At 42.6% G+C, this 23,921-nt stretch overlaps 1 protein-coding gene across 1 annotated transcript in view; it reads left to right on the top strand.

The window, feature by feature from the left end:
• The window catches only part of LOC147021456 (uncharacterized), a 29,864-nt gene extending 16,138 nt beyond the window's left edge, over nt 1-13,726 (top strand). Inside the window, 3 exon segments of the mRNA XM_085891407.1 lie at nt 10,014-10,502; nt 11,348-11,488; nt 12,703-13,726. Of these exon segments, the coding sequence (XP_085747533.1) occupies nt 10,014-10,502; nt 11,348-11,488; nt 12,703-13,709 (1,637 nt within the window). The 3' untranslated portion in view covers nt 13,710-13,726.
• The last annotated feature ends 10,195 nt before the right edge of the window (nt 13,727-23,921 follow it).

The raw sequence follows: 23,921 nt of genomic DNA, 5'->3' as shown, positions 1-23,921 counted from the left end.
CTTTATCCTTGAAAAAAAAAAACATCAAAAGGGAAGTGCATGAAAAGTCACCTAATTATCAGCGTCGTCCTCTGCCACATCGGCCTGTCCCTTTGATGGCGCTAATGTATTTATGCCTTCTGGGTAGCACTCTTTGGCATGCATGGGTACGCTGTACAGGTGCTTGATGACCTGTACCACACGGACGGGCGGATGAGAGCGTGACGATAACTTTCCCAAAATTCCGTTTTATTCCAGAATTAACAAAATCATACATGAACAATATTAGTTCATACAAGCAGTGTGGAAATATCGAGCAATAAAGCGTGCAGATACGACCATAACATGCCAAACGATTAAAGTGTTACAGAGAGGTATTTTCAGCACAGGATAATAACCTACCGAGTGTTCATACCCGTAGAATGAGTGAATGATCCAAGGGAAAGCATAAAACGAGATAAACGGTGGTTTGCAGCACTCCGAAGCAGAAATGTTGCATTACATGGCAGATACAGTATGAAAAGAAAATGGTGCTAAAAGCGGGAAATGATGTTGTCGTTGTTGACGCTGTTGCCGTTGATGATGATGATGATGATGATGATGTTGTTGGCGAGCCTCAACACTGCCATTTCGTGACATATTCTTTGATGTCTTTCTCATCAATAAGCCAAATGCCACCCAGATGTTCTTTGAGTGGTACAAATAGTAATCGGTGAGGAGCTCTCAATGGGATCGTCTCATCTCCTTTACTTGTTGAGATTGGAGTGGTCCAAGGCAGTGTCTTGGGTTCAGTCCTGTTCCTCATCTTCGTAGATAAGTTTAAATTAGCATTAGATAGGTACCTGGAAGGTATGGGGATGTTGATAAGACTTTTAGGTCGTTTGAGTATTGATGGGTGATTGTGTATGGAGTGCTGTTGGTGGGGGTCTTGTCACGGGGGGTTGTGTGGTTGATGTTGAGTGTTTTTAATCAAGCCAATGCCCCCTCCCCGAGGGGGGGGGATTACAAAAAAAAACTTTTTTTCTTTCATTAATTAAAAACTTTTTTGCATTTTCTTCCTTGGATCTTGTGTAGATGGATTGGTGTGGTGTTCGCGCAGGCATGATGGGCTGAATGGCCTCCACCTGTGTTGGATTTCCTTGTTATTATTATTCCTTGTTATTCATCAACAATTTTTATGATTATCTGGTTGTCCATCATGCCAAGTCCCAGGCAAATTCGAACTCCTTAAAACCCTACGCCTTCGTCCCGAGCTTTCTCGTTTCCTGCTCTCACCTTCCGGCTTGTTCCCCTGATTCACCTTTCACATATTTGCCATAAAGACCAAGTCCCTGACGATCATTTGCATTTCCTTGGGTGAAGCTGAATCTCTGGCCTGTTGCCACTGCATTGCAGAGTTTGTTGCAATCTCCATCTTCTCCCTCCTCTTTTCCGGTCTTGCACCGTCTGCCTTTTCTGTGCCCTGTCTCCACATGAAGTTTCTTCAGGTCGCATTTGTTCCGATGGTGACCAATTTTCGGTGAAACTCCCAGATTCCACTTTCGTTTACGTGACTTTTACCCATGTCATTGCTCTAGTATTTAGTGATCAATTTTGACCTCTTGTTGTAGAGGTGGGTGGTGCGGGTATTTTCGTTTTTTGATACTCGTGCCTGTGATTCAAAAAGCGATGCAGAAAAGTAATATGTCGGAAATATTTTAAAATTTGTAAATTTAAATAAATGTATGTTAATTGTAAAAAGGACAAAAAAATTTTTTTTAATCTGATGTCGAAGGAATTGTCGTAGAAAGCTAAAATGTGCTTAGGAAACTTGTAGCCTGTAGCACCTGCTCTTCCCTGGCCCCTTGTGACCCCCTGGATTATTTCTGGTTGCATGTCCATCTCTGTAATAACCTGATCTTGTTTCTTTGTGTGGTCTCGTTTCCCTTAAGCTCTGATGAATCAATTTGAGGCCTTTTCTTCATACACAGATTTTATTGTTTTTGCTGTTCTCTCATCCCAGTTATCTTTTCCTTATCTGTGGAGACTTAATTTGCCACCGCGCTAGTTAGTTGAGTCGGTAATCAAACCACACGCCACAGTGTTGCATCTGCGGTCTTGTAAAATATCCGGCCTTACTGGTCTGTTGCAAAAACGCATCTCTTCAAATGACTGGCGTTCCTTGTTATTAGACCAGATCACATCTTCTTATCATGTGTTGTTGAAAATGTTTTGGCTCATTTGTGGTCTTTGATAGCCTCCAAGGTGCTGCTATGCCTGGCAATCAAAAACGCAAAACATTGACGTTTCTTAGAACTCCTTCAACAACAAACTTTCTCTAGTTCAGCATTTCATCCCTCTCTTACTTCTCACCTCCAGCTGTCCTGCTCTATATTCTGAACCTGCTATACACCTCTTCTGTCTCCACTCTCTTCAAGAATGGGGTCATGCAGTACATTACTCGTGAAAAATGTATATTGAGGTCCTTCATCTCCATCCTCTCCTATCCCACACCCACCCCCCTTTCCACCACACCTACCTCTGCCCCTCCCCCCACTTTCCACCCACTCTTCTCCCACTCAGACTGCTCCCTACCATGTGTGGCCTTCTCTCTCATTGAGGTCGAGTCACAATGGTCGCGTTTTGCTCTTCCATGTGCCTCGGCTTCGTAGTGTAGTAGACAGTCGAAAAATCGTGCAAATTATGATACAAGCATCAAATTTGGCATTTCTGATCAAATCTGCCCGATTGGCCATTTGAAAATCCAAATTTTGAAAAATTTGAAGAAAAAAAAAAAACGACTTCAAAAAAATTTGAAGTCACAGCTGGCTGAAATTCTTGAAGCACAAGTGAACATCCCAGACAGAGAACCAACGAGAGATGCAGTAATCATTGATGGCTCAGCACTTATCAATACCCTACCTCCACGCACTTCAAAGATATTTGATGACTATGCTAAAGAAAACATCATCCCAAAGGTGGAATCCTATGGTGCCAGGTACGAGAAGGTGGACGTAGTGTTTGATGTGTACAAGACGTCAAGTCTGAAGTCCGAGGCAAGGTCGAAAAGGGGGCAAGGAATCAGAAGAAGAGTGACAGGAACCAGTAAGACCCCAAGTAACTGGAGAAGCTTTCTTCGAGATGACAGCAACAAGACAGCTGTCTCACTTCCTTGCGGAAAAGATGTGTGAAGCACAGACGACAAGCACAGTCATTGTCACAAAAGGAGAAGATGCCATAAGCAACACAAGGAAGTCACTGGATGTTGCTTCTCCATGTTGTCATGAAGAAGCTGACACTCGAATATTTGTACACACCAGGGATGCAACGATGGACGGTAGCAAGTCCATTATCATTAAGGCTAATGACACGGACGTACTAGTCATAGCAATATCTGTACTGCCATCCTTACAGGAACTAGGTCTTGAGAACATGTGGATTGCCTTTGGCCAAGGAGCCAAGGCGCGATGGATTCCAGTCCATGAGGTAGTTTCTGCAATAGGGCCTGAGAAAGGTAGAAGGATCCCATACTTCCATGCGTTCACTGGATGTGACGTCGTGTCTGCCTTCCACGGTAAAGGGAAGAAAACTGCATGGCAGACTTGGAACGTCTTTGATGATGTTTCTGAAACATTCACCAATCTCAGCCAGCATGTAACATTGATTCGTGATCTTGACTTTTTTGAAGTTTTTTTTATTTTTTTTTTATTTTTTTTTCAAATTTTTCAAAATTTGGATTTTCAAATGGCCAATCAGGCAGATTTGATTAGAATCCCCTGGAGAACAAATGTGCCAAATTTGATGCTTGTATCATCATTTGCACGATTCCTCTCAAAAATTTCTGTTATCTGCCCCACTGAGGGAGAGAGAGAGAGAGGAGAGAGGAGGGAGGGGAGGAGGGAGGGAGGGGAGAGGGAGGGAGGGAGGGGAGAGAGAGAGAGAGAGAGGAGAGAGAGGAGAGAGAGAGAGAGAGGAGAGAGAGGAGAGAGAGAGAGAGAGAGAGAGAGAGAGAGAGAGAGAGAGGAGAGAGAGGAGAGAGAGGAGAGAGAGAGAGAGAGAGAGAGAGGAGAGAGAGGAGAGAGAGGAGAGAGAGGAGAGAGAGGAGAGAGAGGAGAGAGAGGAGAGAGAGGAGAGAGAGGAGAGAGAGGAGAGAGAGGATAGAGAGAGGATAGAGAGAGGATAGAGAGAGGGAGAGAGAGAGAGAGAGAGGGGAGAGAGAGGGGAGAGAGAGGGGAGAGAGAGGGAGAGAGAGGGGAGAGAGAGGGGAGAGAGAGGGGAGAGAGAGAGGGGAGAGAGAGAGAGAGAGAGAGAGAGAGGAGAGAGAGAGACGAGAGAGGAGAGAGAGAGGAGAGAGAGAGGAGAGAGAGAGGAGAGAGAGAGGAGAGAGAGAGGAGAGAGAGAGGAGAGAGAGAGGAGAGAGAGAGGAGAGAGAGAGAGACAGAGAGAGACAGAGACAGACACGGGGACGGACGGACGGAGACGTTTTTGCTCTCCTCTCAGCACGACTAAATGGTAAATGGCTGCGTGATTCTCGTGTTTGTGCTGGTGAATTTGCAGCATGCTGGGCAAGATGCCAGCCATTCCTGTTTGGCTGAGTCACAAAATTGTATGATTATTCAAAAGAGAGGAAGAGGAGCGCACCTCTCAGCGAACTTGGCGGTATCCCTTCGTGTGTTCACGGAAGAAGGTGGGAGATCGTTGTGAGTGAACCTCGTGCAAGAGAGGAACATTCGGAATATTCTTTCATGAGAAGAAGTTGCATAGCGGTTGGTGAGTCCTGGCGTTGAATACCGCCTCACGAATTACCTCATGTGCGTGACCGCAGAGAGCAGCTTGGCACCATTTTGGGTGCATCTTCCTGCGCAGAACACCGCGGTTCGATCACCACGTTCATAAAAGATCATCTCTGGACAAAGCTAAGTGCCAGAATTGAGGGAGGATTTTCTTTTATTTTATTTTGTTTTCCCCTTGTCTGTATTAAAGTCTGTGTGTAGAGGCTCTTCAACGTGAGGCTTTAATTTACCTCACGTTTTATTATTACATTTCGAATTACCAATGTTAATATTTTATCTATTTTCATTAAACCCCCGTATTTGTTTCAAGTTGCTTGTGCCATTTGTTTGTCGTGTGTTCGAGTATAAACCCCTTGTGCTATGCTTCCATCTGTTCTGTCCTTGCCGACCTTTTATTCCCGCGCGCGCCACCATCTCCGAGGATCACGTGTTCGCCTCAAAGGAAAACCGCTCGGCAATCCGGCCTGGTCGATGTTAACTGCCCGTCGCCGACGATTGGGTCTGGGGGATTAACCTAACCACCGCGACTAATATATATGTAATATCTTAATATTGCGTTGTTTTGCCTTTATAATAGATATTGGTGGGGATGGTAGGGTAAGCATTCCTTCTCATGCGAGATGGGGAGAGGAAAAGAGGAGAGAAGCGGTGAGATTTTATGGGGATGAGGGGACAGCGCCCAAGCTCATACACGCCGCGTGGCAAAATGGCGGCGTCCTTTTGTCGCACCGCCCACTTACGCAGCCTCAGCGCGTTTATCCCCCGTAAGGTCGACGGCACAAGAGCAGAAAGGTCCACGGTGTGCTCCAGCTGGCTTTTCACAAGGTCCAGCATATGAAGTCCAGCATACATATATGTATATGTATACATATATATGTCCAGTCCAGGTTTGTATATATATATATATATATATATATATATATATATATATATATATATATATATATATATATATATATATATATATATATATATATATATATATATATATATATGAACTACATGGGGATGGGACAGCAACGATGATGAAGATGGACAACACTGAGACAGATGGAACTGCAGCCTTTGTGATGAGTGGGCCCTTGAGTGTGAACTTGTAGCGAAACCGAAGGTGATGGCCAAAATGCACTGTCGTTGTGTGCCTCGTGTCAAGCAGTCAAGTGTTATGCTGTTCTCGCTTATTGTTGGAGCCCTTTCCACCCAGCATTGGCACTCCAGTCACAAGGTGTGACTGTTTGGTACTTTTCCTCAGGGCCTGTGCTAAGCACAAGAGTAGCAGAAAACATCAGAGTGAAGCTGCCGAATGATCCTGCCATGCAATGTTGTTCTGTCCAGGCATCTTTAATTCCCCTCCTCTTTTGTGAATCCATGCTTCAACGATGCATCCATCCATCCATCCATTGGGAACATACTCTGTGCACAGCGTTGGTTCTGCCTAAGCAGTCTCCTTGGCGATTGGGCACAATCCTGGACGAGTCGCCACTCCGACACAGGATACCAGCAAGCTGGCACTCATTTTGATGACCTCGGAAGGATGACAGGCAGAGTCAACCCCACCTGATATTGATTCAATGAAAAGCAGGATTTGAAATTCGGACCCCAGGATCCCAAGCCCACCACCCTAACAACGATGCATCAAAGTTCAAATATTTTCATCTCCACTCTGCATAATTTACTATTTTCTTTGTTCCTTGCACATCCTTCGTTTCGCACTGCTTCTGCTGCACTTTAGGCCACAAAACTTTTGAGGAACATGCCACTCTCTACCTGTCTTTGATTCAAGCAGCTGCACTATTGACAGGCTGTGCCCAAGAACCCCTATTGCTGGACCACTTGAGAGCTTACTACATCTCACATAGTGAAAATTATGGATGAGTGATTACGTTGGTCTTAATAGTGAACTTCCTGCTTTGCTCATTTGATAAATTATTGGGCCCTTTGGTCCATTGGACAAAATTTTCATTGGTCTTCACAGCCTTGTAGCATACCTGCCTGCTGTACTTTGTGAGCATTAGATTAGCTCATCTTTTCACCAAGCTCAGATTTGCTTGGGCCAGGGTGGGGATTATTTGTTCCTTATTATTTATGCCAAATTGTACTACTGTTATTGTTGTTAATATTATTAATATTGATTAATACATGCTTTGTTAGTTGGGTAATCATTATTCTCAAGTGGGGCAATGAAACCACACCCATATCCTTATTTCTGAAGTGGGGTAATGTGTTCTATGAACTCTCCAGTTACCTCCACCATGGAAGGTGAAGGAGGTTATGTTTTCACCCCTTTCTGTCTGTCTTGTCTGTCTGTGTGCAGGATATCTCAAAAAGTTATGGTTGGATCCGGATGAAATTTTGTGGACAGGTTCGGTGTGTGACAAGGACAAACTAATTAGATTTTGGTGAATATCCGGATCTGGAACTACCAGAATTTTAAAGTGATTCTTCACCATTGAGAGATTGGGCCAGGAATGATATAGAGCACAACATCTCAAAAAGTTGTGGAAGGATTCGGACGAAACTAGCTGGACATGTTGGTTGTGTTGCAAGGATGAATTGAATAGATTTTGGTGAAGATCTGTATTTGGGAATTATTATCTTGCCAAAACGAAGTTTTTGCAAGATATGTTAGTCAGCTTGTATGGTTTTTTTTATCTTTTTATTTTTGTTTGTTTGTTTGTTTGTTTGTTTGTAATCACGTATAAAAAAAATTCTGCAGAGCACAGTTATCATCGGAAATTTTTGTAACTTCGCATATCAGAGGCCTATAGAGGTCCCTTTCAGTGCATAAAATTTTGAAGGTCAAGGTCAAAGGTCAAGGTCACTTTGGCGCAAATCAGGGAAGTCGATGAAACCCTTATTTTTTGAGTAATTTTGATCGGATCGTCTTCAAACTTCATGGGAATATAGTTCATGGTCTGGCGCTCAGCTGATTAATTTTTGGTGGCGATTGGCCTTGACCTTCATGGTTCGCGCCTCAGGTCAAACATATTTGACCCCAAGGTCACATTTTCAAGTTTTAGGAACCATATCGTGTAGTACCTCAAATTGAACACCTCGATGAGTGCTTTCTAGATATGTCAAGCTTGAGACATTATGACGTCATTTGGTGACGTTGTGAGGCAAAAGCATATTTTTCATGGTTACTCTGTAGAACGATTCTCATCGGAATCTCTCGTAGGCAGATATTCCTCAAGGAGTCGCTCCTGGTGGATAGCAGCTCTGTTCACCTCAGTGTGACCTTAAAGAAGTCGCACGTGGTCACCTTTTGGCAAGATTGGTATTTTATTTAATTTTTGAAGTGATTCTTCACCATTGAGAGATGGGACCAAAACGATATCGCACTGTATAGCATGATATTTCAAATATATATTGAGCCTGATATGTTCTCATGGATCAGGCATTACGTTGCGCAGGTATGCGCTCTACCGAGTGCCCTTCTAGTTTTGTAATTGGAATGCCATGCTGTGGAAGGTCGTATTAAGCTGCTTTCTCTCCACCTTAACATGGTATGTGCTGAAAACGTGGAGACATTCTTTGTAGTTAATAAGCCTAATCAACTCGGTAGATCATTACCAACAGCTTGGTATATCACACGCCATATCAGAAAGTTCTGGTAGAACTTCATAAAATACACACAAATAAACCTTTATAGTTGAAAAAGGTTTATTTGTAATAATCAGCACTTATAGCTATGCATATATATATATATATATATATATATATATATATATATATATATATATATATATATATATATATATATATATATATATATATATATATATATAACCGGGCGTAGTGGCGTGCGCCTGTAATCCGGCTACTCGGAGGCTTGGGTTGGAGGATCGCTTGAGGATGGGAGCTCTGTGCTGGGCCGTGCTATGAGAGGGTGTAGGGCAGCCCGGAATCATGGCGAAACCCAATCCTTATCCAGGGTTGCGTCAGGAAGGGCATCCGGCGTAAAACCTGTGCCAAATCAGTATGCGGATTATAACGGATGATCCGCTGTGGCGACCCCTAACGGGAGCAGCCGAAAGAAGAACAACATATTATATATATATATATATATATATATATATATATATATATATATATATATATATATATATATATTTATATATATATATATATATATTTATATATATATTTATATATATATTTATATATATATATATATATATATATATATATATATATATATATATATATATATGAGATGCAACGTTTTTCGGCTTTACCAAGATGGCGCCTGTACCACAAGACATTTGACATCATGATGATCATTAAAATATTCGACAGGAGGAGGTGCTCTTATGGTGAAAACATTGTCCATCAGACCAAGATTTGCTGAGAAATTTTCCATTATGCCAAATTAATATGCAAATTTGTCTTCAGAATGTGTTCTGGCTTACTTCAAGTGCTAAGTGTCTTGCTTTTTTGAATGCAAATAACTGGTTTTGGAAGGAATTTTACTGCATGATTTATTGGTTCAAATAAGTATTTTTATTGATGCACTAAGTACAAACCAGTGCAATACAGGCACGTGTTATTAATCCCCCTCCCGGTTTCACCGGAGGGGACTATTGGTTTGAGCTCTGTCTGTCCGTCTCTTCCAGCTGTGGTTTTTCCGACCTTTCCCCCCCCCCCCATACCCTTTAACATATTCAACTGAAACTTGGTGCATGGCTTTATTATGATAAGTTACAGAACAAGTTCAAGTTTCAGGGTGTTTTGTCAATTTTTCAGTTATGCCCTTTTTAGACTGAGAAAATATCACATATTATACATGTTTCAGTGTTCAGCTGCCATGACTCCACCCCACTGCTTTACATCCATTGGCTGGACAGCTGGCCTGACTCCACCCCAATATAATCATGTGCCACCATTGCATGAAGTAGCACAGATCGATAGGCCTTCGGCCAAGGTGTTGGTCTACGGTCCAGTGCAATTGGAATTATCTCAGGTATATAACCATGATGTATTGTATATGCACATGAGCTGTACGCGTGTTTTGCTTCATGTACAGTGTGTACATTGGGTTATATTTATTTATTTTTGGCGCCGAATGTGCCATTATACACCGCCCAAATGAACATTCATTGGGACTGGTAGGGGACATGTATCGCAAAGCAATTCTTGCTCTTGGGATTATTGGTGTCATAATATTCACCACCTCAACATAGAAGCACATTTCCTGCTCAACAGATGTGATCTTTGCATCCTTACTCATGCAGTTTTTTTTGTTTGTTTGTTTTTTTTCAGAAGAGTGTCTGACACCACAGCGGCACCAACATGCTGTGGACAGCTTTGATGATGCCATACGTGTAACACAAGAGGTGAACATTGTTCACACACCTCTGGCACCCTTCAGCTGTCTCAATCCTCGAGCGCCGGAGTTCAAGTACCCTGCTCCGATACCTGCGCAGCCATCTAGCCAGACCACTACTTTGTCAGCTCAGCCATCAGTGCCGACACACCTTATTGTTTCTGAACCCACAAATAAAGCTGCCATTCCGCCAGGCCCGAGCTGCCCCGTGCTGACGTCGACCAGTGGCCTGCCTTCTGTTTTGCCACCACTGTTGGGCACTGCAATGCAAGGCAGGCCCGGACTTTCAGAGAGCCCTCCTGTTTCGATTGTGGCTGCAGAAACTGCAAGTGTGCCACTGCAAGAAATAAATGTTCAACTTCCACCTGCTGGTAAAGAGCAACAGGACTTGGAACAGGCTGGCGAGGATCTCGGAGGAATTGAGGGTACACATAAGCACATTTCTTATGTTGAAGGAGCTGTCTTTATTTATTTAGAAATCATTTTTTATGTATCTTGCACGATTATTGGTGTTTATAAAACTAGCGAATAATGCATCCTTATGGGTTAATCCTGCCAGAATTATCCCATTCTGATCCCCATTTTGTAAAGTTTAGCACAATGTGCAGCAGCACACCCAACCAGTAGTTTTGTTGGGAAAAAAAAAAAAAAAAAACGACTATAGCTGAAAGTCGAGTGGACTTCATCGCATATGCATGCCCCATACATTCATATCCTATACCTTCTTGGAGCAGAAATGACACAGACCAGGTTACCAGGGCCTTGGGGTCCATTTCAAGTTGGAGGGGGTCTGGTGTATTTGAAATTTCAGCCCCACCCCCACATGTAATTTGCAGTTTTGAATTTCCTTCTTAATGATGCATGCCACAAACTTTATCGCTGACTTAACACGGTATCGATACAATCAACAGCAGTGAGTGAACACTTACATGCTACTATGTTATTGATTACTCGTATTGCTTGCCAAGTCAAGCTTTGCTCCATGTTGCCAAAGCCGACCTTTGCCTCCAACTTGCAGACCTCGGCAGCTCGTAATTAGAGCTGAGAAATCTGCCACATTGAACGTAAATCGTCTCAGATTTTCATAATCGTCAAATTTTTATTTTGCATCAAAGTTTTTGCCACTTATTTGTGTTTTTTCTTGCATAGTTACCACTCCCATCCCTCCTCCTCCCCCCCCCCCCCTTCTGCCTGCTCATAACAGAGCTGCCCATGATTGATCCTTCAGAAGCTTGCTTGCATGTTGTTTCCTAATTCTCCACCATTGTAGGACTAATGAATGGTGGTGTGGATGACGTGCGCATTGCTGTGCATCCCCGTGAGCGCCGTAAGAAAAAAAAGCGCCCGCCTGGATACTACATTTCTCAGGAGGAATGTGATGGGGATGTGGGCAAGCTTGCAGATTCGGATGGTACGATTATAGCTGGGGATACCTGGAAAGGGAGGGTTGAGGCTGGTACCAGAGGGGGGAGTGGTGTGCATGAGTGTATACATACGTACATCAAACGGACTCTGGGGATGCTTGTTTGTTGCTGTTCTATTTTGATGTTATTTGATTGGCAAATAGTAAGGCTCAATTTATTTTTTGATGGGATTTATAGTTTTTTTATTTTTTTTAAGTAATATATATATATATATAATTTTTTTTTTTAAAGTGGTTTGCAGAGTGGCATTGCATGTGGCTGCATTTTGCTTTGTGTTGTTTGGCTGGGGTGTTTTTGCGGATGTTCAGGAAATTTGCTTGTTCTTGATGTTCTGAACCCCCTGATCGGCAACTTAGGTGATAAAACAGTCGCTTCACAAGATGCAGTCTTGTGAATGATGCCTTTGTATTTTAAAATGCAATTGGTCTCAAGGAACATTGTGTTTTTATTACGGCAATGTTTATATGTGTGCGTAATATATAATACTAGCGATACCCGTGCACGTGCACGGGATAGCAGTACAACATAGCTGGTAGCAGACGACAGATCGTACACGGGGAATGACAAAAATACGCATTGTGAAAAATGCAAGTGGTAATAGGGAACGCCATGTCTTCCCAAACATTGTCGGCATGTCCGCTAAGTGCCACAGCAATTTCATAGGGATCGTGTGACGGCGAGCCGAGTTTTTAGTGTGCAAGCTTGGTGTTATAATAGAGATATACCTAACGGAAGGAGCACACTGGCCCTAGATGTGACGTGACACTGATGTAGTGCATACAAATTATCCCGACACATCATCCCCAAGCTAGAATGGCGTCCATGTGGCACTCAGGTCTTTGCAGACTGAGATTTATGTCTTTACGGTCACGAATGAATAAAAGCAGTGCCACTGATCCAGATTTTGCCCTTATGAGCTCATCAGGACGACATACTGCAAATTGTTTATTCATGAGGTTACTGTAATGGGGTGATGCAATAACCCTACGGCTAATGTGCTCGTAAAAATGATTGTGGGTTTCTGCAATTTGGTTTTCACTTTGTGTTGATCACACACGCAGCTGATCTTGAGAAGTTGTGATTTATTTTTAATCTCTTTATTCACTTTTCTTGCAAACTTGCATTTATGTTGATGTTTTTCTTGTCATTCTTTTGTCACTTTTTATTACATATTTCTTCCTCATGTGGCTATTGCTTACAGAGTCTAGCCTGGTGAATGGCTTAGGTCAACCATCAATTGACCATTCGGAGGCATGCCCTTATGCACTCGAAGTTGCTGACACTGAGAACATACCTACGCTTCAGACACCTATTTCTACTTGTACAACACAGCAACAACACCCAAAGGCCACAGGATCCAGCCCTCCTTTGCAACCGCCCATTAATGCAATTCGAACGGGGGGTGGTTTCAAACTTTGTGCTGACACCAATTTCGGTGGAGTTTGCCACAAGCCGAAGGCAGTAGAATCTGAAGTTGCACCCCAATCAAAACAAACCTCAGAGTCGCTCTCGAATGAGGTTTTGCCAACCGATTCTTCAAACCCAGAACTTCTTGCCACTGTGATTGATTCACCTGATACGAACTTTGTTGATACACTGGAATCTTGCCCTGATATTGTTCCAGCTGCAATTTCCCAGCAAGCTCCGTTATCCAGCACTGATGAGAACTTTGCTGCCTTTGAAAATTTGGAAATACCATTGCTTGAAGATCAAGAAACCACCGATGGTTTTGTGGCTCAAACAACTGCTCAGTCCAATGGTTCTCGCAGTTGTTCACCCACTAATATTGGTCTGGGACTTCAAGATGGAGCAGCGGCATGTCCTACCCTCATCTCCCAAGCCATGTCCGGTAATGATGCAATAACTTCTGATGTTTCCCCAGTTGTAGATAGAAAGTTTGTGGAGTCTGAAGTTGACATGAACAGCAGTCCAGTAGAGCACAGAGCTCCGGACATTCCAAATGTAACTGTGTCAAGTTCTAGATCTTGGGCCAGCCTTTTCCATCCACCGAAATCTCAGAATGCAGCTTCTACCATCACCACTGTTGCTTCGCCTGTAACTGCCACCATTTTGCCAAGTGTCAGCCCTAAACCTGCCACGACTGAGAAAACTTCCACCCTGCTGGCAGATTCTCCTGCCACTGAGATGGTCGTTCGACCTGCATCCGAGGACCCTATCGCACCTGTTATTGCTGGTAAGCCTCATTAAGCATTGTAATCTTTCATCGGGAATTTAAGATTCTGTTGGCAAATGCAGGTGTTCATTTTTTGTCCTCACCCAGTGGCGAGGAATTTATGGGCTAATATCAGCTGGGTTCAATGATCATTTCTCCATTTTGGGTCTGCATGGTTCATTATGGTCACTAGTGGGCAATGTTTGAGTGCAAGCAATGCCGAATTCATAACGTGATGTTCCAAACCGCATTCAATTGTCTTTGCTTGCTCTAACCTTACCTGTTTTTAATCTCACGATATGATGCCTGAAAAAGATATTTTTTATTTTTACATGAGCTACTCTTTGTTTTATCAAACTGAAATTATTTAGATGAGAAAAAAAAGTTACATTTTCTTTGTACCTAAATGATTTTTTTATTTATTTTTTTTTTTTTGAAAAGGCAAAGGATGGTTTTGGCAACACAGTATATGCAAAATATTTCCTGAACTGAACTCTGATTAGGCAACAATGTGGAGTTGTTTTGTGACCAGTAATTACATCTCCCCTCCAGGGAAAGGAGACATTGTTTTCCCTCTTTTCCTTCTTTCTTTCATTGTCTTTTGTCATTTCTTTCTTTTGTCTTTTCCAAAAATTACAATTGCTCACCTTTCATTCATTCCAGAGCCAATCCTCTTCAAATGTGAAATCCCTGTTCCACTGTCAAAATACACACACGCACCCCTTTTTACTTTTCTCGATTTTAGGAGCCCCTGTTCTGGTTTCAAGTAGTCGAAGATGAATCTCCAACTATCACATATTTTGCTATTCCCTTGTCTTTCAGTTGAGAGTGATTAAAGTTGCATAGATGTGCTTTTGAACAACACCTGAAAGGGATGGGATAGTTTTCATTATTTTACACTGTGCAAAGGTCTAAATTGTGTGTCAAATGAAGGTTTCTAGGTTGCCAGGACTTGATTTCAACCAATACTCTCAATTCCAACTTACCCACAGCCCATACTCTCAATGAGACTTTCCCCAATCACAAGTGAAGCACCCACCACAGCCAAAATTCACCCCTCCCCGGGAACAGGTATATTTAATGTGAAAAAGGCGTGGTGGAAGTAAACAAAAGGAGGCAATAACAGTCAATGATGTAATAACTAACTAGATGGTATTCATAGATTGTGATTATCATTATAATATTCTACAGGAGGAGGCATTCCTATGGTGAAAATTTTGTGTCCATCAGACCAACAGTTGCTGAGAAAAAATTTCATAATGATCGGATAAGTGTTGTACTTGTCGAATTATGATGTCATAATGAAGGCACCAATGACATCATTATTAACATATCTTATTGCCCATGGGGAGTAGGTGACCATGAGCCATGCTTCAATTTTTCGCTCGCCTGTTCAAAGAACAGAGCTATAGCGATACCCCCGGCGTGAGCATGAAAATGTTAAAGTTTTTGGTGCAAGTTATTTCCTTTCTAATGTTCTTATCTCCCACACTATTTTTTACTGATTACAATATACAAATACATATATTGCTTTAAAATTATTTGGATCAGACTTCACTGCAATGCTTTATAAAAAATATTATTAGACTAGTCTTTTAAAAACGAAAAATGATAAATGTATAAACAGGTGAACATTGGGTGGCTTTGACACCAACTCTGGTTTTCCATGGAGTGGTTTCGGAGATGTGGAGGTGCAACTTTTTTTGATTTTTTTTTCCAAGATGGCGCCTGTACCACGTGACTATGACATCATAATTATCATTTAAAAATATTCTATAGGAGTAGCTGCTCATATTCTGAAAATTCCCTGTCCATCAGACAAACAGTTGCAGAGGATTTTTTTTTCATACTGATCAGATCAAGCATTGTACTTGTTGAATTATGACGTCGTAATGAGGGCACTGATGACATCATCAACATATCTTATTTGCCATTGGGAATACTTGACAATGAGCCATGTTTCAATTTTTTTCCATTGAGCAGTTTGGGAGATATAGAGGTGTAACATTTTTCCAAGATGGCGTCCGTACCACGTGACCTATGATGTCATTATGAATAAAAAATTTTTACAGGCTGAGGCACTCCTTTGGTAAAATGGCACCAATTGGACCAACGGTTGCCGAGAAAATGAATTTTTAAAATGTAGACACGCCACACTCCGCACGTACGCAACCGAATGCCTACCCCTACTTTTCGCTTCACGAGTGCAGGGTAAAAACCCCTACATCCACCACCGATTATATGTACCCACGAAACCAATGGCGATCCGTAAATAACCTTTGCCTGTTGCAACTGAAATTTCTTCTACCTTCTTTTATTTATTTTTTGTAAACACTGTTGAGGCTCGTATGAGAGCTAACACACAGAACGTACAACAAGGGGAGCAGGAGACAAGAGGGATGGGGTGGGGTACACAGGGTAAACAAGATGGACACTACCGGGACTTTCATGTCCTTACATGACAGGGACTTTTAGGAAGGAAAGCAGGGAATTTGAAGGAGTTGGGTTTGGGGAGGTATAGCAGGGGTAGAGAAGGTTGTGGTTTTGGATGGGGGAAGATAAAAGATGGTGGTGAACAGCTGTTTTAAATACTCTGGAGGGATGAGTGGGATTGAGGAGAGTGTGGGAGTTTGTTCCAAAGGCGAGGGGAAAAAAGAGGAATGAAAGTGTGAAGGCGAGCAGTGATTCTTGATTTTGGTAGTTTTACCAGAAGGGGTTTGCTGGTGGACCTTGAGTGCCCTGTGGAAATATGGGGGCGGGGGGGCATATCTCAGACAGAGCAGGGGAGCGAGACCAGAGAGGAGACAATAGAAGACAGACAGATCACCAACCTGCCTGCGGTGAGCAAGTGAGAGGCCCAAAGACTCAGCCTCATCACGGGAGATACCAATGATCCTAAATGCCTTGTGTTGCATGGGGGTATGATGAGAGCTAACGTATGTCTTCCACCCAACATCGGAGTTTGGGCATACGTGCCTTACTTTGCCTATGCCTGCGTCAATAATACATTGGCACAAGTCAGGTCTCCTGAATATATCACGGAAGAGGGGATTGAAAAATAGAGGTTCAACTTCAAACATTCTTTGGGAATATGCATGCTCTTTGCGACTCACGGAAAGGCCTTGCCAGGAATTATGAAGGCTCCGTTGGAATATAGAGTGCTGATGTGTCCACATTTTGGAGGTGGGTCAATAAGATTTCAAGGCCATAGCCGAGCCTACCGGCTTGCTGCAAAATATGACGGACAAGGGGCGGTTCAGCAGGTGCTCACCATATAGTAGGCATTGAGTGGAGCACAAGCAAAAGGCCATGATGTGGGACTTCACATGAATAAGGCTCTGACCTCCATTGGGTGAAGAACGGGATAATAACGTTTGGCTGCAGCCTATGAAATCCTCCCCTTAAACAATCCACCAGTTTGTCCTGGATCAGGCCCAGTAGCACTGCTGGAGGTTGCAATCAAGTAAAATTGCAGCAACCAAGTTTGTTTTGATTATTGGCCACCAAGATGTGACCTTTAAAAGAAAGATGTGCCAAGGCTCTTTTCCACTTCACTCTATTTCTTCAATCAGGCCATCCCAATTTTTTTCGACAATTTGTGTGGAAGCCAGGAATACAACCAGGTCATCGACATTGTCTCTTCCACATTTTAGGTTTTCTGGAAGAAGTGGTGGAGGTGGCAAGGCAGGTCAGCAACTGTTGACATATGGCACCATCGAGCTTTACTTTTCTTCCAATTAACTCGAAGAGAAGAAGGAAGAAAAAGGTTACTAAAGGTTTCAACATGAGCAATAATATCATGGTTGTTCCTGATTGACACACCATCTGCATAAGCTGATAGTCAAAGAAGGGCTCCTTGGAAAACGAGTAAAGGCCCAGTCACACCTTGACGTTTTAGCCAGCAATGGCAACGTATTAAAATGTATGTAAAACGCTGGCTTACGTTGAACTTTTGATGTTTTTTTTAAAGATTCGGACGTATTCATAACGACTTGGTCTTATGCATAACGTATTAGTAATGGACACAGAACGATTTGTTGTGTTATAGATAACTTATACCAACGAATGCTGAGCCTGTTGTCGGCCTTCACAACCTATGCCCAATGATAGTCTAACTTAGGCATAGCGCGCTGCACGCATCGCCGACGATGACGTGGCGTAGGTTATGAAAAGGCTGCCGCACAACAATTCAAATCATAATCGCCGCAGAAATGGAAGTGTCAACATCGCAGTCACACCTTGGCGATCTTGCCAGCGTATGCCGACCTCTGAAAAATGCGTCTAAAACGCTGGCGCACGTCGAATACGGTATGGGTAAGTTTGGTATGCGTGAATAGAATGCTAAAGTACGCTATCATACGTCGGAGTAAGTGGAGTACGTCTTGTAATTTTAAACATGTTGAAAATTTTACGACGTACTTGCCGTATGACACACGTTCCGCATGTGATGGGAATAAGTTGTAGGCACGTTACGCGATCGTTGACACACATCGACACACGTTACTTGAAAGGTACTCACAAGTCGAAACACGTCAAGGTAATGGTTAGCGTCAGTGCTCCAGACTCCCGGTTTTTTTTTTTCGGTATGACGGTGTTCAGTGTACAGTGCGGTTATGATTTAAATCGTTGAGCGGCAGCCTATTAATTATATTATATTATAACCTCACTAGAAATCGAAGTGTCAATCACCATCATACCGAAGGAAGGAAGAAAAAAAAAGCCAGGGAGTCTGGAGCACTGACGCTAACCATTACCTTGATGCGTTTCGACTTATGAGCACCTTACAAGTAACGTGTGTCGATGTGTGTCACCGATCGCGTAACGTGAGTACAACACGTTACTCATAGGTTAGAAATAAGTTTCGGGTACGCTAAACATTACCTCGACGTGTTTCGACTTATGAGTAACTTACAAGTAATGTGTGTCAACGATCGCGTGACGTGCCTACAACTTATGGCCAGCGTTATGCGGAACGTGTGAGTCATACGCTGGCATAAATCTTAAAATTTCAAGCATGGAAAATTTGAGGACAACTGCAAAGTACAACGTTTAAAGCCAGCGTACAACGACGTATGGCAGTGTTTTTCAGCGTGCTCTCAATGTTATCAAAACTTACCCATAACGTATTCGACGTGCACCAGCGTTTTACACAAATTTTCCAAAAATCGGCATAAGCTGGCTAAAACGTCAAGGTGTGACTGGGCCTTAAGACCCGAAATATTCTCTGAGTGTACCAAGTTGCGGTTCTATTGCTAAGGCAAAAAGTAAACTTGAAACCCAGCAACCCTGCCACACCCCTTCATGAACCTGTATGGAGGAACATGCCTGATGGTGGACTTGGGATCCTACGATCCTGAGTTCAAATCCCATTCGGCTGTTGAATTAATACCAGGTGGGGTTGACTCTGCCTATCATCCTTCTGAGGTCGGCAAAAAGAGTGCAAGCATACTGGTATCCTGTGTCGGAGTGGCGACCCATCCAGGATTGTATCCAACAGCCAAGGAGACTGCTTACGCAGTACAAACGCTCTGCACAGAGATGTGCCAAGTCCCAATGGATGGATGGAGGAAAGAAGCTTGTGTTTAACTTTTATTAGGCCAAATTAAAAAAAACAGTTGATAGTCCAGATTTTTTTTTTTGAAAGGAAGGAGGCCTTTTTTATTTATTTGAGATATATATATATATATATATACATACTCTTTTTTTTTTTTAAATGCCCGGCGGCTTTTAGTACACAACAGGCCAATGTTTTTATTACCTCCCCACTGCCCCCCCCCACCCCCACTCCAAAAATAATAAAATTACATGTCATGTACCAGACATGTCAGTTTTCTACCCCCAAAATAAATATGATGTTGGTCATATACCTGACACATCACATACACACTCACTGAGCCCATTAAAAATACAATCCACAGTTATAAATAAATCAAATGTATGGAAAAAAAAATTGAAAACAAAACCACACCGTGCATATTAAAATTATTGGCTCTGTCATATTTCTATATCGATCCCCAGATCTACATTTAACACACAGATTTACATTTGTGGGATGTGGACTCGCCAGCGCTCCCTGGTCCAACTCAGTAGAAGTTATAAAAACCCAGCATCGATGTGGGGAAAATGATCGATTCAAATAATGGTGTAAGAGTCGGACGCGAAGATATGGGTTTTTAAGTGGTGCAAGCCGCTTCAATGTACCACATGTCCTTCCATCCATCCGTCAACCGTTTATAAAGAAGAACCTCTCTAACCCTCCGTGTTTTGTTCATTAATAGTTTGTTGTTTAGTTTTTGTTGTAATGTTAATTTTTTTTGTGTTAATATTTCGCTTGCATCAGGACAGTAAGGTCACCCCGCCTGTTAGGGAAGTAACCATCAGTCCCCTATGGGGCTACTTTTTAAGCGGTACAGCCGCTTCACTGCACAGCTTCCTTCCTTCTGGTGTCACTTACAGAGACATGACAGAAGTAAATGGACACCATGGTTTTAAAATAATTTATTTATTGATCATTTGAAGTCTATTTTTTCCATTTTTAGCTCGCCTGTTCAAAGAACAGAGAGTTATAGCGATATCCCCAGCGTGAGCGTCAGCGTCAGCGTCAGCGTGAGCGTGAAAATGTTAAAGTTTTTGGTGCAAGTTATTTCCTTTCTAATGTTTTTATCTACCACACTTTTTTACTGATTACAATATACAAATACATATATTGCTTTAAAATTATTTGGATCAGACTTCACTGCAATGCTTTATAAAAAATATTATTAGACGTCTTTTAAAAACGATAAATGTATAAACAGGCGAGCATTGGGTGGCTTTGACACCACTCTGGTTAAACATACGCAAGTATTTTGTGGACTTGCCATTTGCAGATTTCAATGCTTTTACTCTTTTAGGCATAGAACTAACGAGTCCCAAAATTTTCTCTTGTGGGATTTTTGCCCAGGCTTCACGCAAAAGGTTTAGCAATTCTGCCCATGATGTTGGTTTCCTGGACTTTTTCTGCACAGCTCGATCAAATATGGCCCAGAGTTGTTCAATGGGATTCATCTCAAGAGACTGACTTGGCCGTGGAAGTCGCTTGATCCCATTTCTGTCCTGCCATTCTTTGGTCTTTTTTGCAATTTAGCATGGAGCTCCATGAACAGGATACAACAGGATCTTCCATGAAGTGTTGTTTTTGACCATCTAACCAGTGGAGAAAACGTGGAGATGTCCATCCTCAAGGATACAAATGTGTGTTGTAGTGTTGATACAAGCTCTGACTGACTAGTGCTCCAGATGGCTCCCCACACCATCACTGAAAAACCACCGTGTTTGACAGTTAGCTACTATCAGTTCAAAGAAAACTCTTGACTGGGAAGTCGCCAGACCCATACGCGTCCACTGTCAGAAAATTGAGCAAATTGGGACTCATCTGAAAAAAATGACAGTTTGCCAAAACTCCAAGGGTCTGGTGGCCATCTCGTTAGCCCAATTCTTTCTCCCTTGAATGTTGGCTGGTCGAGGAAGAGGTTTTGTCCGAGCTGCTCTCCCATAGTAGCCCTGTTGATGAAGGTACTACACGGCAGTTCTTGAGCTAACTTGGACCTCCTCTGCAACATCTGCTGCCTTGCAACGGGGAGTTTTCTCAGTGAACCGCTTGACAGCTCGAAGACACCTTTCTGAGGGCCCAGATTGACCAGAACGGGAAGCTGTGGATTCCTTGCCTTCGCTGGTCAATTGCACAGTCACCTGATTGACCATAGAAAGCAGAATGCCAAGGTTCTGAGCTATCTGATGCTGGCTAACTCCACCTTCCAAGTGGCCAACAATTCGTCCTCTTTGAAAATCGGAAAGTTAGTGTGCTCCCTGGGTTCGAGGCATAGTTATTTGTCACACAAGACCCAGGAACTTGTTTCTGCAAATAAATAGTCGAATATTAGGACAAATCACTGAGTAAAACTGTGTTCTCAAGATGAAATGAAGAAATTGAAGTTGTCAATTTACTTCTGTCATGTCTCTGCACATGCAGTCTATACAGTGCAAGGACAGTTACTGAGAACGTCAATTGTGGTTCAACCTGTTCTGTGCAGAAAAAGGGGAAGTTGAATCTTGGTAGGTTTCTCCTTGTGCCTCTTCACTGCCAAACCACTCCAAGAGGGCTAATTATCAATGTGCTGTCTAGAAAATGCCCAGTGTTGGTTTAATGGTTAGGGTGGTGGGCTTGGGATTCTCAGATCCTGAGTTCACATCCCACTTGGCTGTTGAATTGATACTGGGTGGGGTTGACTCTGCCTGTCATCCTTCCAAGGTTGGCAAAATGGGTGCCAGCTTGCTGGTATCCTGTGTTGGAGTGGTGACCTGTCCAGGATTGTGCCCAATAGCCAAGGAGACTATTTAGGAAGCACCAATGCTCTACACAGAGCATGGTCCCAATGGATGGATGTCTGGAAAAGGAGCCTGGAGGCTTACCCTGAGATTCCCTCTCCTGTTGGTCATGGTTGGAAGAAGGATGGGGATTGGTTTTAGCCTGGGGGGCATGCCCCACCTGCCCCTGAGACGGTGATGGGATTGATTCCATGTAACTGCTGAGGGAGTGTTTAAGGAGAGCTGTACCTGCCTAAAGAATAACATAAGGTGTACATACCTTTGCAAATTACAAACATGTCGCAATCAGAAAGTTGTTGATTCGGACAAGGTGGAATTTGAAGCAAGTGATGATGATTATGATATTTCAGATGATGAGTAATCAACTGTGCACTTGTACCAGGACCGAAGAGACCACCCTATTGGCCTACATTATCAAGACAAGTTTCTAACACTAAACTAGTTTTTGACAGTTAGCCGATGTATGATCTAATCTCACATTAATATTAAATCAGCTTCATTTTAATTTCATTTTCTGTCATTGTTGGCATTTTCAATTTGACCTTTGGTGACCTAATTACATCGAAATGTAGCTTAACCAACCCCTGAATACATGTAGGACATGACCATTAGCATTTGGAGTGGTTATTAGGTCAGCTCGCTGACCTAATATTGTTACGAATCTGGAAGCCTTGTGCACACAGACAGACAGCAGTCCCTCAGCTTAGTTATTTCGATAAGTGTGTTTTTATAGTTAGGGCCCCCTACCCATGTCTAATGGGAATTACATGTGTGCACTGCGAATTACTTTTTTAGTCAGGGTTTTTGCAATACAAATCGAGCTTCCAGCCAACCGAAACCATCACTCCTTCACATCGCGCCATTACACACACGTGGACGGAGATTTCCATTGCCTCAGACCGTGACTCCACCCAGGAAGGCAGGAGCGTGCCCCTTGTCCAATCAGGCCACAGAGTTCGGTTTTTCCACGACACGCCGGCCAATGAGAGTTGAGATGGCCACAGAAGGCGATTTTTTTTTTTTTTTTTTTTTTTTTTTTTTTTTTTTTGGGGATAGAGGATATATATATATATATATATATATATATATATATATATATATATATATATATATATATATATATATATATATATATATATATATATATATATAATATATCAACTATGGATATAGGACTTTCAAAAAAGCATAGTGAGAATTTTCCACCCCAGGTGGTAGGTACCAACATCTGGTCTGGCTCTTGGATTAATAAGCCAGCCCTCACTTTTTCTCTCTCGGCCACAAAAAAGTGTAGAAAAACGAACACAAAACGCTAAAGAACACGAATGGATGGAAAAGGAAAAGAGGTGGTGGGGGTGGGAAGAGACAGAAAAACCACACAAACGACGCTCCACAACACAGAGCAACTGCACACAGCCGCCATGACACCATGCCAGAAAATAAAAAATAAAGAAACCACCAGAGGAGTGGGAGGAGTGGCAGGGAGAGAGAGAGCACAGAAAGAGAGGCAGAGGCTTCAGACAAATTACAGAAGGGATGGACCACATTTGATCTGCTTTTGAATGTTTGATTTCCTTCAACGCACCAGGCGACTTCATCGTTTTGAATATTACGGCATTTTCAAGGAACATAACCCATCCATCCATCCATTGGGACCATACTCTGTGCAGAGCATTGGTGCTGCCTCAGCATTCTCCTTGGCTATTGGACATAATCCTGGACAGGTCGCCACTCCGACACAGTATACCAGCAAGCTGGTACTCATTTTGCCAACCTCTTAAGGATGACAGGCAGAGTTAACCCTACCTGGTATTAATTCAACAGCTGAATGGGATTTGAACTCAGGATCCTAGGATTCCAATCCCACCACCCTAACCATT

This window comes from Eptatretus burgeri, chromosome 8, assembly GCF_056783735.1.
Source record: "Eptatretus burgeri isolate ZD-2024b chromosome 8, Ebu_testis_v1, whole genome shotgun sequence".
Lineage (NCBI taxonomy): Eukaryota > Metazoa > Chordata > Myxini > Myxiniformes > Myxinidae > Eptatretus > Eptatretus burgeri.
The sequence above is the reverse complement of the archived record's forward strand: the minus strand, read 5'-3'. Positions and strand labels throughout refer to the sequence as shown.